The following is a 26,522-nucleotide window of genomic DNA, read 5'->3' on the forward strand; positions in this document are numbered from 1 at the left end:
ACGTGGACCGATAAGCGAATAACGAAATATTAAGTCGATCACTTGGTGAGAAGTTTGGCAGTGAAAGGGGTGTGAAGCTGCTGGCACAACCTGGTACTGATCCTCTGGGACAATCACATACAATGCTAGCCTCTGCTTTGACGGCATCTGACATGCAAAAGTACTTCAACATTGACCAACAACGAATGATAATACTTTCGTTTCTGCTGCGCAAACACGGCCGTATTTCTCACAGGACAGAAATTGCCCATCCAGTCTGCGTTCCTTACTCATTCCATATCATCGCATTTCTAGACAGTCTCCAGCAGCACGACGAACTGTAGTGCAAGATGGCTACTCTGACCTTGGTCACTGACCTTCAAATAGTGGCTGCAATAGGTGCTGGGCTTCTACTCTGGCTAGTGAACGACTATATTTGCATCAGAATAAGGCTACGAAATGCCACTGTCATACATCGATCGACAGTGATCAGGCTGATAGACGCGGTGCGGTGGACAGAATTCATATCATCAACCATTCGGCTTCTGAAAGAATCTCAATGCAGGCACCAGCATGAAACTCAGCGTTTAGGAGCACTTCACCATCTTATCGACAACGCTGTACAGAATTCGCAGGCTCCTCAGGATTCAAGAGAGATGGTCGCGGAGGTTCAAGAGATGCAAGACGACCTCAGCAGATTCATTGAAGGTATGAAGAAGAACCATGTCAAAGTTGAGAGGGCAATCTTGGAATATGTTGAAAGTCGCAATGGACAAGCGAAGGCTGTATTGGAAGTGCACGACCTGGCGCAGTATTCATCGAAACCATCTCATGCACTTGAAGAAGCCAAGACACTTCTGGCTGACTATGCTGCGGATACCCATCGGGAAGTCGAAGCCTTTGAGGCTCATGCAACAGCATACTATACGAACGTGGATCCAAGACTTATTCCGGTGATAGAGAACTCAAGGCGTAACTCCGAATCAACGGTCCAGAAGGACGTGCTCCAAGAAGCCAAAGAGTTGTTCAGGCTGGCACTGCTCGTTGGATCTGGGTATCACATGCTGCGCCGCAGGGAAGCTGAAAGCACCATTGCTGGCGCCAAGAGTGAGCTGTTGGGTCTATTACAGCGCAACTTGCAATCGCAGCTTAGACATGTCCAAGATGAAAGCCAAAGCACTTCTACACTATTTCTGAAAGTGCACGAGAGAATCCTTCGAGAGGGCATTAAGGGTATCACACAATCCGAAAGATCGCTCCAGGAAACATTGAATCAGCAAATGAGACTGCTTCAGGAGGCCATTTACCGCATCACCGAGCACGGTGGGATGTTTACAGCCATTGCGCGAGACACCAACGCTCCAGGGAAAGATATATGGTCGGAGCATGCAAAAGCCGCGTCGAAAAAGTACGAGTGGACAAGAAAGATCATAATCGAGAGTTGCGAGAAGAAAGGATCGCGCTACCATGAGCAGCCAGCAGTAGAAGGACAAGTGAGAAAAGGTGGCCAACCCAATCCTACAGTTTGAGAGTACCTATTGCAAGCTCGGTCTCGGAGAAATGCTGTGTGAACCGGAGCATAGGTCCATAGCTGGTAAGTGTGGGCATCATCCGCAGGAGTGGTCTTCACGTTTCGAGGGTCGATGGGCAACTTGGAATACTACAATCGTGTAGAGCGCAGGAGTAAGGTGTATAAAATAAATTGCCACGAAGGCGCTAGCCATCAGGGTACCGCATCTTAGGTACCTACTTTGCCAGTGATCTTGTCACATTGAATGCGTAGTCAGCATAGCAGCCTTGTGGCCTGAAACATATCTTCTACTAGGCCACTTCCGAACAAGCCCCGAAGAAGTGCCTCCACCAAGGCAACTGCAAGCGGGCCGTGGTTTGAGTCCCACTCATCTCGATTTTTTGGCAATCATTCACACATTTTACTGCTTCTTAGTACTTGCACATTCCTGTCACTATGTCTCGGTAGCACGAACCAAAGAACCAAAGACATCTCCGGTCGAGTACCCTCTCGACCACCATGAAAATCTACACATATCCGCATCGGTAGCACGAACTTTCTGACCACAAATCGAGACAGTGGTCAATCATGCCTCCCCGTGCGACTCCAGCCTCGTCGGCTCCTCTCAAATCTCCCGTTGGCGATGCGCTCTATAATTGGGCTCGGGAGACCCAGGAGCCCGGCTATGTCTTCCAACAGCAAGAACTCCTCGACTCCGGCCTGATCCCGCAGAATAGTCTGCATGTCCTTGTTGAAGCAATCAAGTACCTCGTAGGCAAGCGTCTGTTCAAGCCACATGACATCAAGGGTCAACAAGGCGTAGGCTACGAATTGGTAGAAGAAGCAGCCGCGGCAAAGTAATACACTTTCGCTCATGTCCAGAAATTCAGGTCTAACATCAGTACAGCTATGGAGGTCTCACATCAGACGAGCAGATGGTTTACAGTTCGATCGAGGCGGTCGGTACAGCGGGAATATGGACCAAGACAATAAAAGCAAAGAGTGGTGTCCATGCCAAAGTGCTGGATCGTGTCTACAAAAGCTTGGAGACGAAGGGATTGATCAAGCCTATGAAGAGTGTCAAGCATCCGCAGAGGAAGATGTACATTCGTGCTGGATTGACTCCGTCAGAAGAAGCAACTGGTGGTACATGGTTCAACGATGGTCGGCTCGACGTCGGCATGATCGAGGCCGTCACTTCTGCGATTGAAGCATACTGTTCGATCAAGAGTTGGCAGGAGGTCAAGGATGACTCAGAGGACTACGTCGCCAACCTGAAGCGCAAACAGCCGGACGACGGTTTCGATGAAACTGGCAAAGGCAAGCAGAAAAAGACCGAGAACGGCAAGATCGAAGTCAAAAAGGTTCCGCAGTTTGAACCGATTGCGCCACGATACACTGGCTACCCAACCCTTGCACATATCAGTCAGGAGCTGATCGACAAAAGAATCACACAGCTGGCCATACCGAACAATGCTCTTCAACAAGTCTTGGATGTCATGATCTATGATGGACGACTGCATCGAACAGAACGAGATGCCCGCGCAGACGAGACGCCAGACGATCCGGACCGCAACCAGATTTTCATGTATCGATGCTTCGCCAACCCTCTTCAGCTAGGGCAGAAGCGACACCGACAAGGCAAGATACTTGGTCATCACCACTCTGCACTCCGAGAGCAAGAGATCGAGGATATCGGCAGAGGTGGGTTTAGTGAGGTGCCATGTCTGGATTGTCCTGTCTTTGAGATTTGTGGTGACGGTGGCCCGATCAACGTGAGGACGTGCGTCTACCTGCCAGAGTGGAAGGACAAATTGGAAATGGCTGATAATGAAGCTGGCGATGTCTGGCCACAGGTACCAAAGAAGAAGCAGATCCAGCCTAAACAGCCAAAACGATGACATCGACGCTTTGAAATCAAGAAATCATGATGGGCGGCAGGAAAATTCTACTCACAAAAGCATAGCGTTGGCGTTTTCAAAATTTTGCTATGATGGACGGCACGAAATTTCGTTAGATACCCAGCATTTAATGGTTCGCTTTCATGGGGAGATAGTCTAGGCTTAGCAAAAGGGTAGCATGGTGGCAGCGCTGTAGGATCAGCTGCACGAATCGAATCCGTCTTAAGTCCTTACCTTTATCCGCCTACTTTACTTGGTCATCTCGGCGTACGATCGGCGTCGCTTGAGCATGCCTGCTTCCCGCCGTCGAAAGCCGAAAATCCGCCAAGTCCGTCCATGCAAGATTTCATAAGCAACGATGAGCCGACCCGGGCTCCTTTCCAACCCAATCACGGAGTCACAGCACGTCGAACAGTGACGTTTCTCACACGCTAGGCATCGGCCGAGTTGTTCGGCTACTCGATTGTTGCTCAGCTTATTGTCAGCATGCTAAATAATGCCTGACGATGACGATGCTCTCGAAAGCGATCGATCGAGACAGTGAAGGTATCGGCCGGGCTTTGATCTCGGGTAGTACCGTTGTCTGCAATGCCATCACATAATCATGGGAGATAGATCTAGCTGCATGTATTTTTTGCTTCTGCGACGTCTCCAAAAGCGGCAGGAGTTGAGAATCTGTGATATATCGGGCTATATACGGTGAGAGAGAGAGCAAGGAGGATCAATTCCGCGTCAGACTCGGAAACTACAGGGTTGGTCCCAAACCGGGGTCGAACAGCTTCGTGGTAACTACTGTAACAAGTCGTCGTTCGACCACTACTGCGATAAGCACGAAACAGGCAAGGCGCTGTACTCATAACCCACTCCCTGTTAAGACGCGCCGTTGCACTGTTCAAATCGCTCAATACCCGATTGCCAGCGATTGGTGCAGTTCAATTGCCTACTGTCACAGCACGTCTCACACAAAGTCCTTACTAAGTGAACACCGTACCACTGTGAGAACACAAATACTATCATATCCTTGAAGGTACATGCGGAGCACCTAGAGACGCCGGCACGTTACCTCTTTCGACCACGATGCTTCATCTTTACCTACAAACTCAGCTGTTCATCGCCTGTCACGGGTGGTTTGAACATAGTAGCCCACCTCGTCGATCTACGAGCAGAAAGTATAGATCTGGTCTACTCGGTTATTTCTGATGTGGAACGAGCACATATCACAAGGACCGCTACTACTACTATCACAGTTAGACTGCCACCCAGGGTAGGATAGTGCGGTGCCTTGTACTGCAGCTCCCCTGCTCGCTGTGTGTTCAGATGCAGACGAGCGTCATTGCTGATGCAGTCTAAAGTAGAGCACCCTACTAGCTGGGCTCGGAGAACGTTAGAAATAGCCCCAGGCAGGAATTCCTGCAAGCGGACACGGTATGTCTGTCGTTGTGGTATTGAGAAGTTTCCGAGAAGTTTCCGTATGCACCACACAGTCATTCTAGCATGGTACCCTCGATTTAAGCTCTTTTCCTGACCGATATTGTGCTGGTCATGCTCACCCGAAGAGCCCCAGTTACCTTCAGAATGATCGGTGAACGAAATAAGCTTTACTAGGATTACTCGTAGTGTACGTACCTTAGTACGGATCGTTCAATGCAGCATGGTGATCTTGCGCTCATCCAATCTGTGCCTTGCAATTCCCGACGGGAATGAACGACCATCACCAACAGGGCGTACAGGACATACTCTTGAATTATGGCTAGTGGCTTTGTGAAGACGGAAGGAATCATAGGGCTGCATCTTGCCACGATAAGGCCTCCCACCTTCTCTAAGCTAATCTGGGTATGTTTTGCCTGTAGCATACCCAGGCACCATCAGCCACGCGAACTTACGCGATGACACATTGGCTGAGCACAATTTCGCGTCAAGCGACACCACTCACGTTCTTACACTGCACTGTTACCACCGGGCGAGAAGAGTCGGAGTCAAGCCTTCGACGTCCCTATCGAACGATATCGAAGCTCGGCATGTGTTCAAGATGATGCTGCTTTACGAAAGCGCTTGCTTCGTTAAAAAGACCTCTCGCCTCCCACATTCGTACCGTGCCTGAGAAGGATTGTCCCTGTGAGAATGAACCACATCCTAGATCTGATCAGCCGCAATGGCCCCACAAGGATATCTCTTTGTCAACAAACATTCCAACTCACCCAGCCTCTCAAGAAATACAGGCAATGAGGCATCGTTGGCATCCAAGGTCAACAAGCATGTTCAGCAGCAAAGATTTTGGAAGGGCTCGGGACCACGGCAGAACTGGTATAGACCGTTCGTGAGATCTGGTAGTTCTGGACCAACAACGCCATCGGAGGCATCTTTCAGTGAGGATGTCGCTGAGCCTGCTAGCGAGAGAAGCTCACCGGAACAGCGGCGGCCGTCATCACTCGCTCGAGCTTCTACAGAGCAACACCGGCCTACATCACCACAGCGGTCAACTACATCGCGTCGAACTGCTAGCGCGCGACAGCCGCGGTATGTGCCGGAGAGTCTAGTCAGGCGGCATACAGTACAGGACACAACCGTCGAAAAGGAGCAGAGACAAGATGAGCCAACGCCCATACACGTTGACCCTACTACGATCGTCACAAGCAGGCCTGGTGATATCAATGATCCCTTCAATCACACAGTCGTGCAAATAACGCCTGAACTGAAAGATCTTCTCGACCGACATTTGCGATGGGCTGTCTCATCATCTGTGAGCGACTTTACGATCAAGGAAGGAATTCAACGAATCTACAACTCCGTACTTACGGATCCTATGCACTCCGCGGCCTTCCTTGCCATGGCTACCGCACAACAAAGGAAGACAAGTAATATTGTTCTACCGCATGGGCAGAGTCCGGAGTTCTACTCGTATCGAGCGACAAGGATTATCAGGGAATACATCGAGTCTCACCCCCAAGACGTCGAGCCATATACCTTCGTTGACATCTTCAGATTAGCAATGTCAGAATGGATCAATGGAAATCACAAAGCAGCACGGATTCACTTTTCGTACATTGCAAGAAATTACAACGATTTCGAGCCGCGCGACGCAGGCCAGTGGCATAATATCGAGGTGATCAGCACCGAGGACTTGTTTTTGGCCATCGATGTGGATGAGCAGCCATTAATGGCGTTGAGCTGGGAACCAGAGCTGTTTGCTGGACCTCATATGGCGCTTCCAAACACAGAAGGTCGGGATACGTCTTCCGTAGGCTCAGACCAACCACATATGGATCGTGGTCGGTACTACGATGTGTCTAGAAGATCTCCAAGCTCGACTTCCTATGCAGGCCTTACCTCTGCGTTCTCACCTGGATGTCCACTTCAATCAATAACACAAGAACTCCTCATCTCCCTCCAATCCTTTCCTAACCCCAGCCAAATCAATTTCGGCGCAGCAACAGCGGGATCATTATGGGCTATGAAGCGGAGGATGCACGCCGCACTTCACCGACTGCAGAGCGTGGATGTAGCGGAACAAGGACTCGAACAGTGCATACGAAGGACGCTCCTCATCTTGCTGTTCCTGGCCTCAACGACGCCGTCTCGACGTGTTGGCAGGACAGACGTCCCGCGCCTAGCGATGCGGCTAAGAGATGCATTGAAAGCCATGAATGCTGTGCAGAACCAGAACAAGAGCAATGGCAGGACGACATGTGCTATAAGCTCAGGGACCGCCATGCAGCATACACTGCTTCTATGGATGTTCATCACTGGTCTCATAGCCGCAAAGGAAGACTCCGTGAATCCGGACTCAGAATTGCTGCAGTGGTTCAGGAAGAGAGCTGTGATATTGGCTGTGCAGGTATGCGGTCCGCAACCGATGGTCGAGCAGCTCAACAACGTACTAGAGCAGTACCTGACATTTAGCAACGTGCACAGCGGCGTGGTTGAGGAGATATGTACGAATATTAGAACGCAGACGGAGGATCTAAGGTGGGTCAATGGCGGATTCAGGGTTGTGGATGGACCGTTGTAACAACATGGAACGAGGAAATACGTTACAATATGCCTGCGTAACCAATACCAGACCAGGAGACTCGAAAGAGGCGAAATCGAAAATGCCGCTGTGTAAATTATCGAATTCACCATTCGTCTTATCGCCAATAGCTTCTAGATGCCCTGATCTTGCGCTGACAAATGTTTGGATTACGGCCCTTCCTGCATGGTGTTTTGCCCAATCAATACCTGTGGCCGCTACGATCCCGCTTCGTCCGCTCCTACTCGGTCTTGCTCCGCTTCGAACGTGCCTTGGTCGTGCCTGTGTGGTATCGCACGATGGGTTCTTTCGAGCTGCGGACTGGCTTCAATCTTCCGTCTCCTCGAGCACTTCAAATCTGGTTTGTATCGGGTCATCCCATGCTGTTCAGATTGGCCCGGACCGCCTGCTTGAACTTCTCCGACAGAGCATGTAGCCCTGATCCGCTTGGTAGGCTTAGTCTCTAGCATGGACGTGCCTAACCCATGAAGACAGGTCGAGCGCGCCTCGCCGGCGAACAGCAACTTTCAATTTTTCTTTAGCTGTTTCGCAAGGTTGCCCTAAAAGGCTCTCCCATAGTGCTGTCTTGTCTTTCTCATAGCCTTGATAGCACTGGGAGTGGCTGCTGTCACCTCTGCGCCGTAACTTTTGATACTCCTTGTTCTATTATCTTCACCTCGCAACAGCATTCCTCGGCTTCGGAATCGGTATATGCATCTCCTCGTCCATGTCATCATCCCCATCTCCACCCTCCTGCCCCTGCTCCTGCTCCTCCTCATCATCATAACTCGGCAAAACAACATCCCACTCCAGACTCACGTTCCCACCCACTTCAACATCCATATCCTCCGCCCCCTCCTCCAAATCCACACCCCTCCTCCTAACCCGATACGCCACCCACGCCCCATCCTTCAAATCCAAATCCCCAAACGTCTCAATCGGCCCATCTTTCTTCGCATTCGCTTTCTTTTTCGCAGACACCGCGGTTTGTGTCAGTGTTGACCGATCCTCAGCGTAGACGAAGCCCTTGGTTGGATCACGGCGGTCTGCGAGGATGCCGAATTCGAGGTCTGTGGGTTGGGTGGGGAGGGGTGTGGATGTGCCGGGGAGGGTTTTGACACTACGAGATTTGAGGACGGAGAGGAGGGTGGATTTTGCGGTTGTGAGGGGTGTTGTGGGGAGGAGGGAGAGGACTGTGGTGGATTTGTGGTGTTTGAAGAGGAGGGTTAGGTGTTGGGGGGTGGGTAGGGTGGTGAGGTCTTGGGTTGCCATGTTTGGGTTGGAGAGGTTGAGATGGTTAGGTTTGAAGTTGTGATAGGATTAAGAAGCGATTGGCAGTGCGTGCGGTAGAAGAGGTATGGGGAAAGTGCTCTGTTGCGTAGAGTACAATGCGCCTTCCCAAACAATAAATTTGAGGGGTCCTTCCTAGAACGCGCTTTCGGCAAGAGACGCGTAAAGTGGTTTGGTGCAAACTCGACAAACTAGTTGGCTAGACCATTGACGAAGCAAGATTGAGTTCCTACATCTATCACTATGCGATCTTCAAATAATCGGTAGAGCAGCCGCTGTGTTGACGATGAACCTGAGGCTGTTTGACGTAGAACATGTGGCCTTTCAGCTCGAAGAATGGCGATGAGCGCAGAGAACGTGGCCACCTGAGGGCTCCTGCTGCCCCAGCAGAGGTCAACATCCCGGGCTCATGGGCTCAACCGTCTACCCATGCAGATGAGCCAGATACCGACCTCGCAGCTGACATCGATGAGACCCTCCAGACCGTCACTCTCCAGAGACAGCGTCTTGGCCTTCATCCCGTCCTCCGAATCCCACTTATCGGCGCCATATCATTCTTCGCGGGCTTTGGTCTAGGCAGCGCACACGGCTCAACGACAGCTGCCCTTCGCTATCGCGCCGAGAATGCCCACAGACCTCCTACTTCGCGCACAGGCTGGTATCTTTACGGCAAATCGAGGAATTATCACGCCATTATCGGTGGTGTCACGGAGGGCGTCAAGAATGGTGGCAGATATGCGGCGTGGACTACGCTGTTCTTAGCAATTGAGGATGGTTTGGATAGGGCAAGAGGCAAGGTGTTTGCTAGCCGGCAAGATAGGGAAGAGGGAAAGCTAGCGAGGGGACAGAGAGACTTTCTGAATACTGTGTCTGCGGCTGTTGCGTTCTCAGGCTTATATGGCTGGAAACATGGGTTTGATAGATGGTCAGCGCAAAGAATGACAAGGTCGGCTGTGAGGTTTGCGGTGCCGTATGGGTTGGCGCAGGATGCGCTTGCGAGTTTGAGAGGGGATAGACCGTGGTATGTGGATTGGGTCATGGGGAGGACTGTGGGTCGGCATGAAGTCGAGCAGGCGATATGATGCATGATAGAATGCGATGAACAAGAGCTCGGAGCGACATGGTATGCTACGATGGAGATACTGGTCCAGATTGTTCTTGATCCTGGATTCCACGGGAGACATCTATAATCGATTGTTGCCCTGATGGCACGAGAGAGCAACTTTGGCCGATATCCCACGGGCAGCTGTGCTCACCAATGCCCCTGGCAGGCTTCGAAAGACCTCGGACGAATATCGCCCTCGATCACTATATGATTGTCTACGCTTTGAGACTGTAGCATATGTACAGTTATGATGAAGGTCTTGCATAGACGAGACATTGCAAGGATCCGGGACAGGCAATGAGCACGATACTCAGTGCGCAGCTTGGTACCCAGCAGCCCCTCATGAAGACTCTTATCTTGCCCAGCTCGAGCGGTGGTAGAAGCAATTGGTTCTGAGACGGCTGATGGCACGCCACAACCACGAGCAACGGATTATATGGGGTCGACATCCACACCTGGCATATCGCACAGACCTCATGGTCGGCGGTGTGCTACCACCCGCCGAGGTTGTGCGGGCGAGACGTGGTTAACATGTGCAACATGTGCTTCTACGGGTTACTGACGGCATATGCAAGGACCTACTAAATTGGTCTCAATTAGCGATCGCTCAAAGCACTCCTGTGACTATGCACAGAAGGTCAACGACGAAGCATCATTTCTTCTTGAAACCTGCTTCTACTGTTTCATATTCAATCTCCATCCTGAAAGTCTCCTCCAATAAAGGTTCAGTTTCGTAAGATTCGGCACGGGAAGAGTGGATTTCTGAGCGCAAATAGCAACATCTCGGCCGTTTGAAGCCTAGATCCGCCACCCGGAACAGCTCCAACTGCCCCTAGCACGAACTCAACGCGAAGCCTAGCGTGCCCGAAAGAGCGGTGCATGGTCTCTCAAGCTCAGATGGCTCGTGCTTGAAGCATGAGGGAGGTGGGGTAGGAAGCGTCCTAGCAATATGTCGTCGTGCAATTGTATCCTACAGTTTCGCACCTTGCAAGAACGTGCATTGCATCGCTTCGTGTCTACCACTTGCGTAATTGAGGCTTCTGCTCGTACTTGCCTGTTCTCGCTGTGTACATACTCAGGTCTTCCTAGGCAAGCACCAGCGACGCGTTTCCTGTATCTATCACGACTACAGCTAGAGGCTGAAACACGTTTCGCAACGAGCAGTCCACTCGCCATTCTTCTGGAACGGTACGCAACACTCTTACAAGACGGGAAAGGATCAGCACTCCGCAGGCATCTGAGCAAGTGGTCGATCTGAGCAAATCGACCGCGACCCGTCGACAGCTAGTAACGATTGTGTCCCCTACAACGTCTTTGAGTCGCTCTCGACAGTACACTTTCACGTTCTCATCGGGCTGGAGGTAACAGAGCATTCGGATGAGCAGCAAACACTTTATTGGAGCCGAGCTGGTACAAACAGATTGTTGATGAGCACGGAACACTGCCACCACTGCGGGCTTGCCTGCTAGCAATCATACTGCGGCTTAGTCATTGAGACAAAGGAAGATGAAGGTAGCGCTCGGTACTGGACTGCTTGTGCGAATACAGTAGCAATAGTCGAGCTCGGGCACCATGCGACGACATCATGGTCGAGCGCCGTCCCCATACGCAGGTCGTACACCAACACCCCTCTCAGCAGAGGTCACTTTGATCCGGAACTTCGATCATGTCGTCAATCCGACGAGACCAGCTAGACAGTCTCCTCTAGCTACCTCTCAACTTCAGGGCATGCCACTCGATCTTGTTGACCGCATACGATGCTTTCCTCTTTTCCGATCCGCGCCCGATGACTTCCTCTATGAGATCGGCTTGGTCCTCAAGCCACAAATGCATGCTCCGAATGACTACATAATGACAGAGGGAGATGATGCTAAGGCGATGTACTGGGTTGTGCGAGGTGCAGTTGCGGTTTGCTCAAGAGATGGCGAATCTACATACGCTGAACTCAAACAAGGCTCGTTTGTTGGTGAAATTGGTATACTCATGGAGCGCCCAAGGACGGCTACCGTCATCGCACGAACGAGATGTCTTACTTTGCAACTGAAGAAGGAAGATCTGAAGCGTATTCTGCCGAGGTTTCCCGACGTTGAGCGCACCATCCGAGAGGAAGCGCTAGAGCGATTGGCCATACTGGAGAAGAAGAAGAGACAGGTTGGCAAACCGCCTCCTACAGAGAGAAGAGGTTCTAAGAGAACGAGAGCAGAGGGTGATGAGATGGAGGTCGAAGAAAATGATACCAACAAGCGGAGGAAGTCGCCAAGTCCAGGAATGAATGATGTATCGCCCGCCAGTGCGTTAGGCTATGGTCTGGTGAACGTGAGGACATTGCTGAAGGAACTGCCACTATTTGCGAACCTGCCAGCTGAACCTTTGCACTTTCTGGGGCTAAATGCTCAGCCAAGAAGCTATCCGCCTTTCGCAGACATCATTAAGCAGAATACAACCGGTCGGGAAGTGTATTTCATCGTCCATGGTGAGGTGGAGGTCATCGATGAGCATGATACTGGCGATCGCAAGAAGTCACTGCCAGCTCCAGCAACAGTCAAAGCCCGATTAAGATCAGGTCAGTACTTTGGGGAGGTGGTGAGCTTGTCGTTGGCACCAAGGAGGACGGCTACTGTTAGATCAGTAACCCAAGTTGAGTGTTTGGTAATACCCGAAAACGTGCTTGAACAGTTCTGGCACCGCTGTCCACCAGCACTGCGGACACAAATTGAAAAAACTGCAAAGCAGAGGCTCAAGACCAACTCCGAGAACGATGTTGTTATGTCAGATGTTGATCAGCCACCAAGCATGACTGAGCTGGAGTTAGACGAGCGAGTTACCAAGAAACCTGCACGTCCGCCGAGAGTCACATTCAACGATGCGGAAATGACTGCTCCGATAGCACCACTGAAAGCAGACGAGCCTACTACAGCCGAACCGCACGACCCAGATCCGTTTCTCAGTGAAGGCCTAGATAACGTCCGGTCACGATCTCGGAGAGGATCTTTAGCACCTCCACCGCCAGATGAACCTGTTCCAAAACCTTCTGCCAAACCACGCCGGTCCCCAAGAGGGTCACCCAAGTCATCACCACGAGGATCGCCGAATCTGTCCGCTGCTTCATCAACGCTGACGTCCGCCCTTGCTACGCCCTCGCCTCTAGCAGAAGATAGCACGCCATTCACCTTCTCTGACCCTTTCCCAACCTCACGACCACGACCAGCAACACGATTAACGGACGGCGAGAATCGCGGCCTCATCCCTGACGAAGTCCTCGTCCTTGTTCTCCGCCATCTCCAATTGCATGAGCTGATGCGCTTCCAGGCCGTCTCACTACACTGGCAAAACGTCATCAATAAGTCTGACAAGCTGCTGCACCACCTCGATCTAGCCCGCTACAACCGCAAACTCACAGACGATTTCTTGATTAAGACGATCATACCATTTGTCGGGTCAAGGCCGCGAAGCATAGACGTCTCAAACTGCTTTCATCTCACAGACGAAGGCTTTTCTGCTCTGGTCGAACACTGTGGTCAGAACGTCACATCCTGGAAGATGAAAAGTGTATGGGATGTCACAGCAAGCGCAATCCTTGAGATGTCGAGTAAAGCAAAAGGCCTGATCGACCTCGATTTAAGCAATTGCCGCAAAGTGAGCGATACGCTCCTCGCCCGTATCATCGGCTGGGTCGTCCCTCAACATCCACCACAGATGCACATGGCAGGTCGCCAATCAAGCATGAAGCAACGACCTATGCTGCGGACGAGGATGCCAGACCAGCAGACTAACGGCAGCGCGATACCACCCGCAGGCACAGTCATTGGGTGTCCGAACCTCAGCACAATAACACTCAGCTACTGCAAGCATGTCACAGACCGGACGATGCACCATATTGCTACACATGCTGCGAGTCGGTTGCAGTCTCTCGACCTGACGCGTTGTACAACCATCACAGACACAGGATTCAGCTACTGGGGCCAAACAGTCGTTAAGTTCACCCGGCTGCAGAAACTCGTGTTGGCGGACTGCACGTATCTCAGTGATCAGGCCATCATTTACCTTACCACCGCTGCTGGCCAGGCCCTGCGCCATCTCGATTTATCCTTCTGCTGTGCACTAAGCGATACAAGCACCGAGGTCATTTCCCTCGGCTGTCCGAACCTGGAAATGCTGGATATGAGTTTCTGTGGTTCTGCGGTTTCTGATGCGAGTTTACGATCAATCGGTAATCACCTAACGAATATGCGCCATCTCGCCGTCCGAGGCTGTGTGCGTGTGACGGGTATGGGCGTTGATTCTGTGGTTGATGGCTGCAAGATGCTCGAGAAATTCGACGTGAGTCAGTGTAAGAATTTGCAGCCGTGGAGGGATGCGAGGGGGGTGGAGAGGTGGAGGGCTAGGGGGCGGGATGTGCAGTTTTTGATGATGAGGTGAGATGGATGAGAGGGAAATGAGATACATCGGGCTCTGTAATTTATGAGGGATGATCTGGATGCGTACTTATACTATGATACCCTGTTGCTACCTAGTTATGTTGAATGAGATATGTCTGACTATCCGAATCCGGACAGGGGTGCACTGGCGTTGTTTATTGGTAGGTGTTCTGCTCCGACTTGCGTGTTGTCTGTGATGCCTGCGGCCCGCCTGACACTACTAGCTCATTCACGCTGTCTTGAAACCTGCTCATGCGCTAAATGCAGGAGTAAATAGGTGCGATCGGCGATAAGGACGAGGAAGGTACTACCTATGGATGGCAGCCATCTTGTGTTTCGTCTTCTGGAGCGGCAGGTACATATGACTTGATTGAGGTACGACAGGTGTGATGCTCTTGCCCGGTTCACGGAGCATAAGAATGGCAGGCACGACTTGTGATGGAGGGCACGGCCAAAGTCCTGCCGCTTAGATTGGAGATAGAGCAGTGATACTCCATATCACGTTACATCCCAGCCTTGAGCCTCAAAAGCGGGAGGAGCGATAGCGTACTTGAAAGAAGAGTGGTCACTACTGCTCTGAACTGGATTGCATGTACTGTACATGATCTACTGTAGCCTAGCGTAGAAATCGGTGTGCCCCCATCCTCAAGCCTTGCTCCTTGGAGAGCCGACTTCAGAGTTCCGCCTCTGCTCTGAGATTTCGTCTACAATGTCTGATGCGTCGGACTCGATGTCATTGTCATCTTCACCTTCGTCTTCGGCCTCTGTAGATGCTAAGCGTGTCTCTAGGTTCTTTAGAGTTTGAGACTGCTCTGAGCTCTGTAATGAGGTTTCGAGGACGTTAGGTTTGATCTCTGCTTGTGCGTCGACCTCACCGAATTCCTCAAGCCAGTCGTCAAATTCGCCGTCCAAGCTGCATGGAACGCCACGAATGATCAGCTCATCCGCCAGCGCACGCATTCGGTTAATGAGTTGCTCCTGATGGAGACGCAGCTGTTTCAGACTCTGTTCCCGATTTTGGGCATGCTCGACCTTTTTAGTATTATCGATGATGGTCCGGGAAGTGTCCATCTCGTTCCTGCATATGTCCAGGCTCTCGAGCAGGTCATCCTGTTGCAGCTTCTGAAGCTGAGCATGTTCGGCAGTGTCGTTGTCGCGTTGCGATTCGAGGGCTTGGAATATCTCTCCGACGTCTTCACTAATCACTTTCGTCGCTTCCGCACTTAGGGCAAGGTCTTTGGCAAGTAAATCACGCCCGAGTCGGCTGAGATGGAGTGGTAGACGTGCAGTGACACCACGTTCTAACGCTATTGAGTCGATCATTGCGTCCCGGATATCTGTTAACTTTTGCTCAGACCGGAGAAATTTTGCTCGTTGGTCTTCTGCCCTCTTCCTCGCTGCCTCGAGAACTTCGGAGTGCCGCTCTAGAGTCTTCATCATGCCCTTCTTTGTTTCTAGGGAGGAGTTGCTGACCCGGTGTTGGGCGTTGTTCACGTCGATCTGGAGAATGTTGAGGCGATGTTGCATATCGTCAAGAGTAGTAAGTTTCTGCTTGCGGGTTTTGTGGTGTTCCGAGGAATACTTGAAAAGACTCAGAAGTTCGAGAAGCGCATCGTGGTCACCTTTGGGAATAATTGTCTCACTATGGCTGTCGAGGCCATTGTTCAGTCTCATAAGAGATACGTGGCTGCCTCGAGGAATCGTAGAGCGGACGATGGCTGTATCTACGTATGAAGTTTGGGCGCAAGTGATGTTGGAAGGCGCCCTCGTTCTGTCCTTCCCTTGCAAATTGATCTCGGTACGGCGCAGCGCAGATACTGAGCTCGGTTCTTCCATGTATGCATCGTAATAGGCGTCAAGCGCACTAACAAAGGCGTTCTTGAGGTCCGTTAGCATTTCGTTAGTCAATTAGAGATGCATCATGCTGGAAAGGCAATAGGCAGCATCACCTAGCAAAAGTACCAGCAAGCCAGCAGTGTGCCATGCTGCTGCTTGCAGCAGATGGAAAGCCCCAAACATCGCAGACTCCACACAATGGCGAATAACAAATTGCTACCGTGAGACAATACGTTGGTGAAGTTTCGGAAGCAGCGAAGGCTGCGCCCTTTATATTCTGGCGCTCGAGTCAACCGGTCTTGCACTTCAAGCGTTGTACCATGTCCGCACCCAGAGGGTCAACAGAGAATGTACTCTGTGCCAAAGCTGTGCTATCGTGTTCCAGGCAAGGCCCTATTGATGGAAATCCAGGTGTAAGGAGAAGGACCTGAGGACATGATGAGAAGCGCAAGGTACCGACATGTTAGCATCTGTACAGTCAAATTCGTGCACAGGCATTCACAGAATCCAGAGGTTTGATCTGGTCAGAGTCCATTGGACGATTTCCTTGACTTTCACGACCGAGAAGTCATACTCTGTACACTATTCGAACAGTCAGGAAGTCTTTCCCACCTCTCTGTCTCGTTGGAACTTCCCCAGCAGCGGATAAGGAATTGCTAGGAAATGTAGTGATAGAAGTAGAGATAAGTTACTCTACACCATTTATGGCACTTGCCCACTGAGCACCGAAGTGGACCCTCGGCCTCGGCCTCGGCCAAGCTGCGAAGCAGAGCTTCAAGTGAAACGACACTCATGCTGCTCTGACAACCATTCTTAATCATGCTCTTGCTATCCGGTACCCCAAGCTATCATATTGTCTGCTGAAGAGCACGGCAACCTGCCCATCTCGAATCTCCAGATCAGCGGAAGCGCATGCAGTATTACCCGAACAAGGCGCGAATGACGGTCGGCGCAGGTAAGAGTCGTTCTTGTCTACTCGTCACGACGATAGACGCACTTGAATACTGCGTATAAGCAAGTAAGGAAAGATACACAGTACGGGGCCAAGAGTTGGGAAATTCTAGAAATGGTGTTGGGCTCCAATGAAACTGGTTGCCTGTGTTGTGTGTCATTAATCATGTCTATTCAGTGCGCCGCTCAGCCAGTCGAGCGAATTCCGGATGCTCCTGCAGACTTCTTTCGAAGTTCCGCCGAGCTATTCTTGCCCACGCTTCGATTTGCGCCGTCGACTGTTGCGCTTCTTCCGCTGTCATGGGTTCTCGATCTGGCATGCTCCAGTTGCTTCCTACTTCCATATCCCGCAGATGCTCGAGAGCGCTTTTCATGTGTTCTACGTCCGACGTAGGGAGATCTTGTTCAGCTTGATCTTCGGAATAATCTAGGTCCTCCCGCCAGCGTCTTACACGTTCGCAAGACGCGTCCAACATCTGTCGGAGCTCTGCACTCGAAAGCCATCTTTCATCCTCGAAGCGAGAGTCTGCACGCGGTCTCTCAATATGAGACGGGGCGTTCTCGAACAGGCCCTGCCCCACGTTTTCTTTCACACTTCTGTGTTCGTCTTCGAGGTGTTCCTGTGTGACTGTGTTGGCGTCGAATTCCCACTGGTCATCGCGAGGGGCATATCCTACACTGTCAGCGTCATCATCTTGTTTGTGGATGATGCAGCCATCGCGACAAGGGATCCCACGAATGGCGAGTTCGTCACAAACCATCAGTAGCTGTTGATGCAGCTCTTGGATATCTTGTTGCATATGCATAGCATCAGCTGATTGTTCCGGGTCGGCTTTCTGCGCCCTCAGTGCTGCGTATTGGCGCACGAAACTCTGTCTTTCCATGGCGTCCGCATCCTCGGAGCTGAAGGTTACGGCTTCGCCATCTGCTTGGTTGTCTAACTCTGCCATCACGGCTTCGAGCTCCTCGGTCTCCAGCTCAGCAGCATCCAGATCACTGGGCAAGATCATGTCCTCTGTAATGACTTGGCTGCTGTCAATCAAATTTGTTTCCGGCGTCCTGAGATTCAGAAGCTGCATCATTCGACAAGAAAGCGCATCCAAAGTGCTCTTCAGCTGAGATCGCAGCTCCGACATTCTCTGTATATCGTTGTCGACGTGGTCGATTGCTTCCTGGAGCCCCTGATCTCTCAGCCTGAGGAGATCGATATTGTGAACGACATCTTCGTCGTCTATGCTCTCACATCGCTGAAGCAGTGCAAGGCCTCTCGACTTGCTTGAGACCAAGCGCTGCCTGTGTGGTTCAAGGACCTGTAGCTTGATGGCATGTTCTTGCTCCACCATGTCTGACCGCTGCTTCAAAGTCATGAGCTCAATGGCCAGTTCATACACCTCCGCAGCTGATTGTGACGCGTGCGTCCGCCCCGAGGCCAGGGCGAACAAGTCCAATATCGCCTGCGATACCGTCGACATTGTGCTGCTTTCTGGTTATCTCGAGTATTCACGGCAAGAAGGCACTGTAGCAAACAGTGGTTCAGAAATTAGAGCGTTTGCGGCACGAAAAGAGATGAGGCGACGCCTTTAATGACACACGAACCATGGCCGCGTTCGGCATCGGAACAAAGCTCTATGCATTGTCTCGATGAAAGACAATGAACGCCCGTCCAGAAATAGGACGCAGCTTTGTCCCTTTCATTGTTGGGCTCATTGCCAGCATCGCAGACAAAGAGATTTTCAGGGACAAAGGGTGAGACCTCGATACTTTAATACAGACAGTTCCTACTTCAGCATGGCTTTCTTGACTTTTGCGAAATACGAACCAGTATCGCTTGTTTGCCACGAAGTTCACAACATGCCTGCTGGATTTGGAGCCAATACCTGTTTGAGGACGGAGCTTCTGTCGAAACGAGTCCCCGCGGGTCGGGCTGCGACAAACAACTCAGTACAATCAAACAACTGGCGAACAAATGCTAAGCCGGTAGGTCCAGATACAACAGGGGGTGGCTCACCAACGGGTCTAGTGTCTCAGTTCGATGCCGTCACCGTCGCAACCACTAACAGGACTCGCGGTGCGTTCTTGAGGGTCGCGAAACGAGGTTCAGCACCCGCCAACTGGCAGATTGGCCAGATCGTCGAGATCCCCAATATAGCACGAACTCTGAACCCAAACGTGACCAATGCCGACTACAAAGTGCCCACTATCGTGGGACCAATCTGTCCTAAAATCCGAAAGGCAGTCATCGTGGCAATGTATGCATCTTGCATGATTGTCTTGCCAATGTTCAGCTGTGAAGGCCGCGGAACCACCAGAAAGTCTGCCGCATATCGAACCATGAGCATGACTGTTGCAAACCATGCTGAGAATCAACGAGATAACGAGTCTCTACGGTAAGGAGTGCTTGTACGTCGGTGATACCTGGCTTCCTAAAGGTGGCACACATATCTGCTTGAACCAGCCGCTGACAGTCAGCTATGGGTGGCCCATCCACCCTTGGTCAGTGCTTGATCCCCAGAGTATCGCTTTGCTGCGGTCAAGATATCGCATAGCATGCAGCATTGGCTACCACGATATTGGCCGGCAAGAATCTCTCTGCCAGGATGGAGTCCGATCCGCCAATCAAACATCGAATTCCGTTCAGCCAAGACCGCAGACCAGTATTGGCATATCAACTTCTCAATCGAACAGATCCGCCTGGGGAACGAACAGGATATAAGAAGGTTCACTCACGGCTGTTCCGGCACAGACCAGGTAAGTCAATACTGACCACGTCATTCCTGCTCACCGAGAGCAAGGCAAAACGGCTGCCAGGTAGGTCAACCCATGTTGCTCTGTACATCATGTACCAACTGTGCAAGGTGACATTCATTATGCATCGGCCCGCCGTTCTGCTCACAACGCGTTATGCTTCATCTGTCTTGTTGACATCTCTCAAGCTGGATTCGCTCGACATACTGATGTACCTGAACAAAAGCTTTGGAGGCAGCTTTACTGACGCTGAATCTTTCGGCCACCGTCATTTTGCAACAAATTGTCAGTGTGCATGGCGTCGGGTTGCACCTTACCGTTGTTCGCTTTGTTTACTTGCATGGAAGCGTGCATTTCGTTCGCTTGCTTGCACCACTGGCGATTGTGGGCATTTTAGCCCATGCACAGCACAGCCTGTTTTAGAAATTGTCCTAGATAAGACCATGTACCATCTTTCAATAGTATACCGTTTTCAAGAATACTGTCCACGTTTTGATCATGCTATTCACCTTCTTCCACTCCGTCAAACACGCCCTCGGTCTGGTTTTCGAGTTCTGGCACGAAGAGACTGAGCAAGGATTCCGTGCTCAGGATCTCACAAATAGTCCTCTAGAGAGTCCAAGCAACGAAGATGCCTCAGACAATGTCCAAATCTGCCGACAAACGTACAGCTCTTTCATGGACCTCCTGCAATTGCACGCATACTCGATCGGATGGCGAAGAACTGAAGTGCCGAAAGCTGCAGCCGTGGAAGAACGGAGAAACCGTATCATGCAGATTCACAACAAGATATGTGAGGTTCGTAGTGGTGTGAAGCGGGTAGACTCAAGCGAGAAAGAGGTCATGCTGCATCTGTTGGAAAAGCATATGGACACCATTGGCCCTGCTTTGAAGGTACTCAGCGAGCAGATCGAATTGCTGCACCGAGCTGAGGCTGAGTTGGGTGCGAGCCAGGACCAGACGACGCTTGCTCTTGCTTCACGACTGGAAATAGCAAGAACCTTACCTCAACGATTGCACCATCTTGAGAGTGACTTGACAGTCAAAGCTGGTCCTCTGAGCGAAGGCCAAATAAGCAGAATCAAAGAGGAAATCCAGGAAGTCCAACAAGCAATTTTGCAATCGTATAACAAACCGTTGGAAGGAGAATATAGCGAAGAACTGGTGGAGCTCGAACAGTCGGCGAGAGAATAGAACAGCTCAGTGAAGGTGCCATCCAAGAGGGCTGACTTCTCGAGCCCAAGCAGGGCGCAACTTTTCAAAGCGACATCGAGGTCAGATATGTGTCACTTGACAATACTCACCTGGTTGTTGGGCGAGAACATCAACAAGGAATGGTTGGACATCCATAGTTGAGGGCCGATTGGCAAGTCATCCTGGGACGAGGTGGTGCCTTGCAAATATGGACGAAAACGAGAAGTGATGTAGCAGATACCGATACAGAGCTGGGAAAGCTGTTGATCTGAGCAAGCTGAGAATCTCGGTGATTATGAGGATGATCATCGACACTTCTTTCGCACCCGAATGTCGAATGCTCGAACGGTAATAGCAATTACTCAAAGGAAGCGCGATCCGTAAGCGATCTCCTCGCATTTTTGCGATATCTTCCTCATGTTACCAAATCTATCGAAAGGTAGTTACCCCAGATTTTTGCCGTACTTTTAGATGGACCAGAATCTACCTTTGCTTCACGCGATGCGTAAAGTTACTACAGAACGCTGTGACCAGGCAGCGCACTGCGTACCGATCGTTCGAGACCGGGAAGGGCAAAATGTAGCGACAAGGCTCGAGACATGATTCGCAAAACAGTTCAAAAGCTCGGCACGAGCTCGGAGTGCTCGTGCCGACCTAGGGATATCGAAAACTTACCGATCGCATAGAGAACTTTGCGACAAGCGGCTAGCTCGACGTAACAGCAGCGCAAATGACCTTTTGATTGTCGATGTATACTTTTATGCTTTGAAAGAACGCAGTCTGCAGGACGCAACTGGTGCGGCGCACGAGAATATCTTAAAGCTTCTGTCTACGAGTACACTGATTTTCTCGAATTTGTCTCGTAAACTTCGTCACTAGTGCCGCATAACCGATGTAGATTTATTGCCCTTTAGCGCTGAAGGAAACAATCAAGCACTGCCTGTTGTGAACCTTGCGAGACTGTTACCGAAGCTCTAAGCGGCCCCAGCTTATCTATCCAGACGCGAAGGAGCGCAACGCCTTCTCTGAATTGGTGGCTGGTGACCTCTCCAAATTTCAGCCCGCGACGCTAGCGCCATATCGGCAACGAAGCCAGTCAGTGAGAGAGGATATCGCACTAACATTGTCCGAGATTATTCCATACAGAAATGCCTATACAAAGGTACAAGTGATCTCAACCGATACGTCACCATCGCCAGCACACTGGCTCGATTGATTGTTGCATCGAAACAGAGAGACCTGGAGTAAGATCAGGACACAGCGCCAAGCAAGTGGAATGCGGGCTCGAGCTCATCTGGAAGCTTGGCTGTCGCGGCAAGCAGGAATAAGCTAGTCTTTGGAGATGCTTAAACTTCCTTGACGGAGCTTGGTGCTATGCCTTCCCTGTCAATATCTCTAGCTGACGATCATGACTAGAGCACTGCGAAGCGCTCTACATCCTCGAGCCATGGACTGCGAGGAGTGTACTTAGTAAGTAATCCACTTGTATCTTCACAGTTCAGAAGGTCCTATGGCGGGTCAGAATATTGTCGTCGCGACCTGATCCTGTACAGCAGAGAGTACCTGGGTCGCATATCAACCAAAACACCTGGGCGGATTCGGCAGGAAGCGGAGGCAAAGCTAACGTGCAGGGTAGGATTGTCGACCTGAAATATCCACTCTGAGCCAGAGCTTGTGAAGTTTCGCAGGCAGAGGCGGGGATGCGCCTTGGAGTCCCCACGGGCTGCAAATATTTTCGACCTCGATTCATTCGTCGCACTTCTCCCGACCTTCTTGGTCCACTATCTGGTTGGCCACATGTCCGAATCGTAACATGCGCATGGCTTTTCACACAGTGCGTCAGCAAAATGAGACCCGATGATAGTACATCCACCCAAGCTCGAACTTTGTACTTACTCACCTAGTACGGTATCGCGCACGACTAGAGCCTGGACATTGCCAATCATACCCATGCTCGCAGCAGAATTCTAGTGTTCGAAGGTCCTTCCAACAGCAGCACTTGCCAGGATTAGGCATCGATCGCATGCCAGTGCTTCATCGAGCTATGAAAGGTTCCATGAAGGTGGATCAATGAATGTCAGCCGACATCTGCTGATCGTCTCTAATTCTGTATATAGAGGCGCACTGACCTCCAGATCTGCCTCGTCTGCCACTCGTCTGTGACATACTCGACTCACTTTCCTCGAGCAACTGCTGTAGCTCTCCAACATGGCAGAAAAGTTTGTGACAGACAAGGCCGGTATCACAGGTGGACCTGATGCCTCGTAGGTGAACATGGTTGAATCCGCTTGATCGTTGTACTGACGCTCTCAGCTCGGCGGCACAGCCTAAGTATGAGTATGACCACGCGGAGAAAGGCCAGCCAGAAAGGATCGACCTGAACAACAACCTCTCCGCCAAGATCAAGAACCCTCTCGCCCACATCTCACACAACGAGCTCATCGCGGACGTCGAGCAGTTTGCCAAGGACTATGATCTTGTCGAGATCACTCCCCTCCTCGTGAAGGGAGCCCAGGTCGCCAAGGATCCTCCCAATTTCGAGTCTGTTGATGGCATCACTGAGCCAGAGATGGAGGCCATCAGAAATGAGGTTCTGCACAAGTGGCGACAGCCTAAGGCCTTGTACTTTACCATCATACTTTGCTCGATTGGTGCTGCTGTACAGGGTTGGGATCAGACTGGCTCGAATGGTGCCAACTTATCTTTCCCTTGCGCCTTCAACATTTCGGATGCCCCCATGGGCTGCGATGGCAACACCCCTAATCCCGCCGCTCAAAAAAACCAGTGGCTCGTCGGTTTGATCAACGCTGCACCATACATTGCTTCGTCTTTCTTGGGATGCTGGATGAGCGACCCTCTTAACAATTGTGAGTTGCGATTGCTTCGAATGCTTTGAACTTGGCTGACCCGGCTTCAACAGACTTCGGACGCCGTGGGACGATCTTCTTTTCTGCAGCTTTCTGTTGTTTGTCAGTCATTGGCTCCGCTGTCACTCAGAACTGGTGGCAGTTGTTCATTACACGTATTCTGCTCGGTATTGGTATGGGCTCGAAGGCTTCGACCGTGCCTATCTTTTGCGCCGAGAACGCTCCGGCTGCTGTCCGAGGAGGCCTAGTCATGTGCTGGGTGAGTCCAGTCATTTCTGAACTTATATTGAGTGCACCTGCTGATCGCATCTAGCAAATGTGGACTGCCTTCGGCATCTTCCTCGGCTTCTGCGCCAACCTCGCGGTCAAGGACACAGGAAGACTCTCATGGCGCCTTCAGCTCGGTTCGGCCTTCATTCCTGCTGTCCCTCTCTGGGTCGGCGTCTACTTCTGCCCAGAGTCTCCACGTTGGTATATCAAGAAGGGACGGTATCAGAAGGCCTACACATCTCTCAAACGCCTCCGAAACACTGAGCTACAGGCGGCCCGCGATCTCTACTACATCTTTGCCCAGATCCGAGTGGAGGACGTTCTCATCAAGAAGTCCAACTACGTCACTCGCTTCATTGAGCTCTTCACCATCCCTCGAGTTCGACGAGCCACACTAGCCTCATTCACCGTCATGATTGCCCAACAAATGTGCGGTATCAACATTATCGCCTTCTACAGCTCAACTGTCTTTGTTGAGGCTGGCGCCTCCACGACTTCTGCCCTGCTCGCATCGTGGGGTTTTGGCCTCGTCAATTTCCTGTTCGCATGGCCAGCCATCTGGACCATCGATACCTTCGGTCGACGATCGCTGTTGCTCTTCACATTTCCACAGATGGCCTGGACACTATTGGCCGCAGGCATGTGCTTCTTCATTCCAGAGAGCAGCAGTGCTCATCTTGGACTGATCGCTCTGTTCATTTTCCTCTTCGCTGCCTTGTGAGTATACTCTCGATTACCCTATGTTAATTAAGCGCTAATGATTCCATAGTTACTCTCCTGGTGAAGGTCCGGTTCCATTTACTTACTCCGCTGAAGTTTTCCCTCTTTCTCACAGAGAAGTCGGTATGGCATGGGCGGTGGCCACCTGTCTCTTCTGGGCAGCCGTGTTGTCCATTACATTCCCAAGAATGGTAAGCTTGATCTGTTTCTCACACTACCAGGAGTGCATTGCTGACATCTACACTAGTTGGCAGTCATGAGCGCTCCAGGTGCCTTCGGCTTCTACGCTGCTCTGAATGTCACCGCCTTCTTCATGATCTTCCTCTGGGTCCCAGAGACCAAGAAGCTTACACTCGAAGAACTCGATTATGTCTTCAGCGTGTCAACCCGGACACACATGAAGTATCAATGCTTCACGGTCGCTCCATGGTGGTTCAAGACCTACCTCTTCAGACAGAAGCTTGGCCCCTGCCCGAACTTGTACTCATTCGAGGGACATGTTGAGAACGACGATACATTCGCGGAGACTATTAGGAGGCAGAGTGCGGCTGGTCCTGGGTCTCGTCGCCAGAGCGCAGCTGGCAAGTTCGTCAATAAGTTCTAGATGGCGATGTGAACCTGTCAAAAAAAGTGTGGGATAATCTCCTATAGTTGTCCAGCGGAAGCATTCGATATAAACTTATCGGAACAACATGCACACATCCCGGAGCCCGAGAATGGTCAAAGCACCTCCACACTTCAATGGGACGGAGCAGATCACAGTTCCTCGGTAGTCAATAACGTCTCATAGCCACTCGCAATCCATAACATCCGCTGTGCTAGCCGTACCATTCCATGTTAGCTCGCTCTCCGCTACTGGACTCCTTTCGTGCCTGACTCCCTATCCCTGCCATCTCGTTCAAGAACCAAACACATATCTTGCCCTACCTACTGGCAGGATTCTGGGCAACCCTCTGCCTGATCTCTTCGACTTCTTCTTCAATAGTGGTAAGTCGCCGAACACTTTCCGTATCCTCGAAGTGCATGCTTTGCAAATAGGGAGCGAGCCGATCCGGCAACGCCTGGCTGAAATCTATGTTCGAAGCGACCAGATGATCCAGATCGGCCCGCGCAGCATTGAGTCCATTCTCCGCATCCTGGTAAGTACTCAACTGCTGGTCTATCTCTCCTTGCGCCCTTTCGACAACCTGCTCTCTCTGGTCCAGGACTTTCAGCATGCCTCTTCTTCTCGGTAAGCTGGAACTGTCGACGTTGTTCCGAACACGTCTCAGTTTCTTCTGGAGGTTGATAATGCGGTTTCGTTGTCGGTCCAGGGAAGTCTTCGCATTGGATCGCGTTGCATGAGAATCGAGCAGATACTTGTATGTTCGCAACAGCTCGAGCATCAGGGTATAGGCTTCGTCAGATAGGAGCTGGCCACGATGATCTGGTTTTATCTTGCTGGATTTTGTCGCTGGCTTCTGCCTCTGGTCGGCGCTAAGTGGTACTTCTTTCGACATCAAGCATGGATGCTCGAACGCGCCCTCGTACGCGTTATAGACATCGACCAAAGCGTCTCGGATGCTGAGCAGTACTATACCTAGCATTGTGACAGGTCAAGTGCTGAGAGATCGGAATTTACGTTTGCTGTTCGAAGTTTGTAGTTGGTATGTCTCCAGCTGGTGATGCGGACTAGCCCGGTAGTGGTCACGCTTCTTGTCAGTAGCAGTATCAGCTTTTCTCGTTCA

General features: G+C 51.2%; 12 protein-coding genes across 12 annotated transcripts; 8 read left to right on the forward strand and 4 right to left on the reverse strand.

Moving 5' to 3' along the window:
- Positions 1-635: 635 nt before the first annotated feature.
- PMZ80_002528 (uncharacterized protein) lies at positions 636-1,508 on the forward strand (the record flags this gene model as incomplete). The annotated part of the gene is made up of 1 exon (XM_064870961.1): positions 636-1,508. The coding sequence occupies one exon, from the start codon at positions 636-638 to the stop codon at positions 1,506-1,508; it is 873 nt and encodes a 290-aa protein (XP_064733414.1).
- Positions 1,509-2,077: 569 nt separating this feature from the next.
- On the forward strand, positions 2,078-3,390 carry RPC34 (34-kDa subunit of RNA polymerase III (C); the record flags this gene model as incomplete). The annotated part of the gene is made up of 2 exons (XM_064870962.1): positions 2,078-2,346; positions 2,397-3,390. The coding sequence occupies 2 exons, from the start codon at positions 2,078-2,080 to the stop codon at positions 3,388-3,390; spliced, it is 1,263 nt and encodes a 420-aa protein (XP_064733415.1).
- Positions 3,391-5,542: 2,152 nt separating this feature from the next.
- Positions 5,543-7,399, forward strand: PMZ80_002530 (uncharacterized protein; the record flags this gene model as incomplete). The annotated part of the gene is made up of 1 exon (XM_064870963.1): positions 5,543-7,399. The coding sequence occupies one exon, from the start codon at positions 5,543-5,545 to the stop codon at positions 7,397-7,399; it is 1,857 nt and encodes a 618-aa protein (XP_064733416.1).
- A 672-nt stretch (positions 7,400-8,071) lies between these two features.
- PMZ80_002531 (uncharacterized protein) lies at positions 8,072-8,671 on the reverse strand (the record flags this gene model as incomplete). Its single annotated transcript, XM_064870964.1, has 1 exon — positions 8,072-8,671. The coding sequence occupies one exon, from the start codon at positions 8,669-8,671 to the stop codon at positions 8,072-8,074; it is 600 nt and encodes a 199-aa protein (XP_064733417.1).
- Positions 8,672-9,003: 332 nt separating this feature from the next.
- On the forward strand, positions 9,004-9,771 carry PMZ80_002532 (uncharacterized protein; the record flags this gene model as incomplete). The annotated part of the gene is made up of 1 exon (XM_064870965.1): positions 9,004-9,771. The coding sequence occupies one exon, from the start codon at positions 9,004-9,006 to the stop codon at positions 9,769-9,771; it is 768 nt and encodes a 255-aa protein (XP_064733418.1).
- A 1,595-nt stretch (positions 9,772-11,366) lies between these two features.
- Positions 11,367-14,213, forward strand: PMZ80_002533 (uncharacterized protein; the record flags this gene model as incomplete). The annotated part of the gene is made up of 1 exon (XM_064870966.1): positions 11,367-14,213. One exon carries the CDS (start codon positions 11,367-11,369, stop codon positions 14,211-14,213), a length of 2,847 nt encoding a protein of 948 aa, XP_064733419.1.
- Positions 14,214-14,857: 644 nt separating this feature from the next.
- PMZ80_002534 (uncharacterized protein) lies at positions 14,858-16,108 on the reverse strand (the record flags this gene model as incomplete). The annotated part of the gene is made up of 1 exon (XM_064870967.1): positions 14,858-16,108. One exon carries the CDS (start codon positions 16,106-16,108, stop codon positions 14,858-14,860), a length of 1,251 nt encoding a protein of 416 aa, XP_064733420.1.
- Positions 16,109-17,169: 1,061 nt separating this feature from the next.
- PMZ80_002535 (uncharacterized protein) lies at positions 17,170-18,471 on the reverse strand (the record flags this gene model as incomplete). Its single annotated transcript, XM_064870968.1, has 1 exon — positions 17,170-18,471. The coding sequence occupies one exon, from the start codon at positions 18,469-18,471 to the stop codon at positions 17,170-17,172; it is 1,302 nt and encodes a 433-aa protein (XP_064733421.1).
- Positions 18,472-18,787: 316 nt separating this feature from the next.
- PMZ80_002536 (uncharacterized protein) lies at positions 18,788-19,390 on the forward strand (the record flags this gene model as incomplete). Its single annotated transcript, XM_064870969.1, has 1 exon — positions 18,788-19,390. One exon carries the CDS (start codon positions 18,788-18,790, stop codon positions 19,388-19,390), a length of 603 nt encoding a protein of 200 aa, XP_064733422.1.
- An 852-nt stretch (positions 19,391-20,242) lies between these two features.
- Positions 20,243-20,938, forward strand: PMZ80_002537 (uncharacterized protein; the record flags this gene model as incomplete). The annotated part of the gene is made up of 1 exon (XM_064870970.1): positions 20,243-20,938. One exon carries the CDS (start codon positions 20,243-20,245, stop codon positions 20,936-20,938), a length of 696 nt encoding a protein of 231 aa, XP_064733423.1.
- A 2,208-nt stretch (positions 20,939-23,146) lies between these two features.
- On the forward strand, positions 23,147-25,399 carry PMZ80_002538 (uncharacterized protein; the record flags this gene model as incomplete). The annotated part of the gene is made up of 6 exons (XM_064870971.1): positions 23,147-23,202; positions 23,252-23,805; positions 23,859-24,064; positions 24,119-24,792; positions 24,845-24,986; positions 25,043-25,399. The coding sequence occupies 6 exons, from the start codon at positions 23,147-23,149 to the stop codon at positions 25,397-25,399; spliced, it is 1,989 nt and encodes a 662-aa protein (XP_064733424.1).
- Positions 25,400-25,718: 319 nt separating this feature from the next.
- Positions 25,719-26,381, reverse strand: PMZ80_002539 (uncharacterized protein; the record flags this gene model as incomplete). The annotated part of the gene is made up of 1 exon (XM_064870972.1): positions 25,719-26,381. One exon carries the CDS (start codon positions 26,379-26,381, stop codon positions 25,719-25,721), a length of 663 nt encoding a protein of 220 aa, XP_064733425.1.
- Positions 26,382-26,522: the final 141 nt, after the last annotated feature.

This window comes from Knufia obscura (assembly GCF_036327395.1).
Source record: "Knufia obscura strain CCFEE 5817 isolate CBS 148926 chromosome Unknown scaffold_2, whole genome shotgun sequence".
In the NCBI taxonomy this organism is placed as follows: Eukaryota; Fungi; Ascomycota; class Eurotiomycetes; order Chaetothyriales; family Trichomeriaceae; genus Knufia; species Knufia obscura.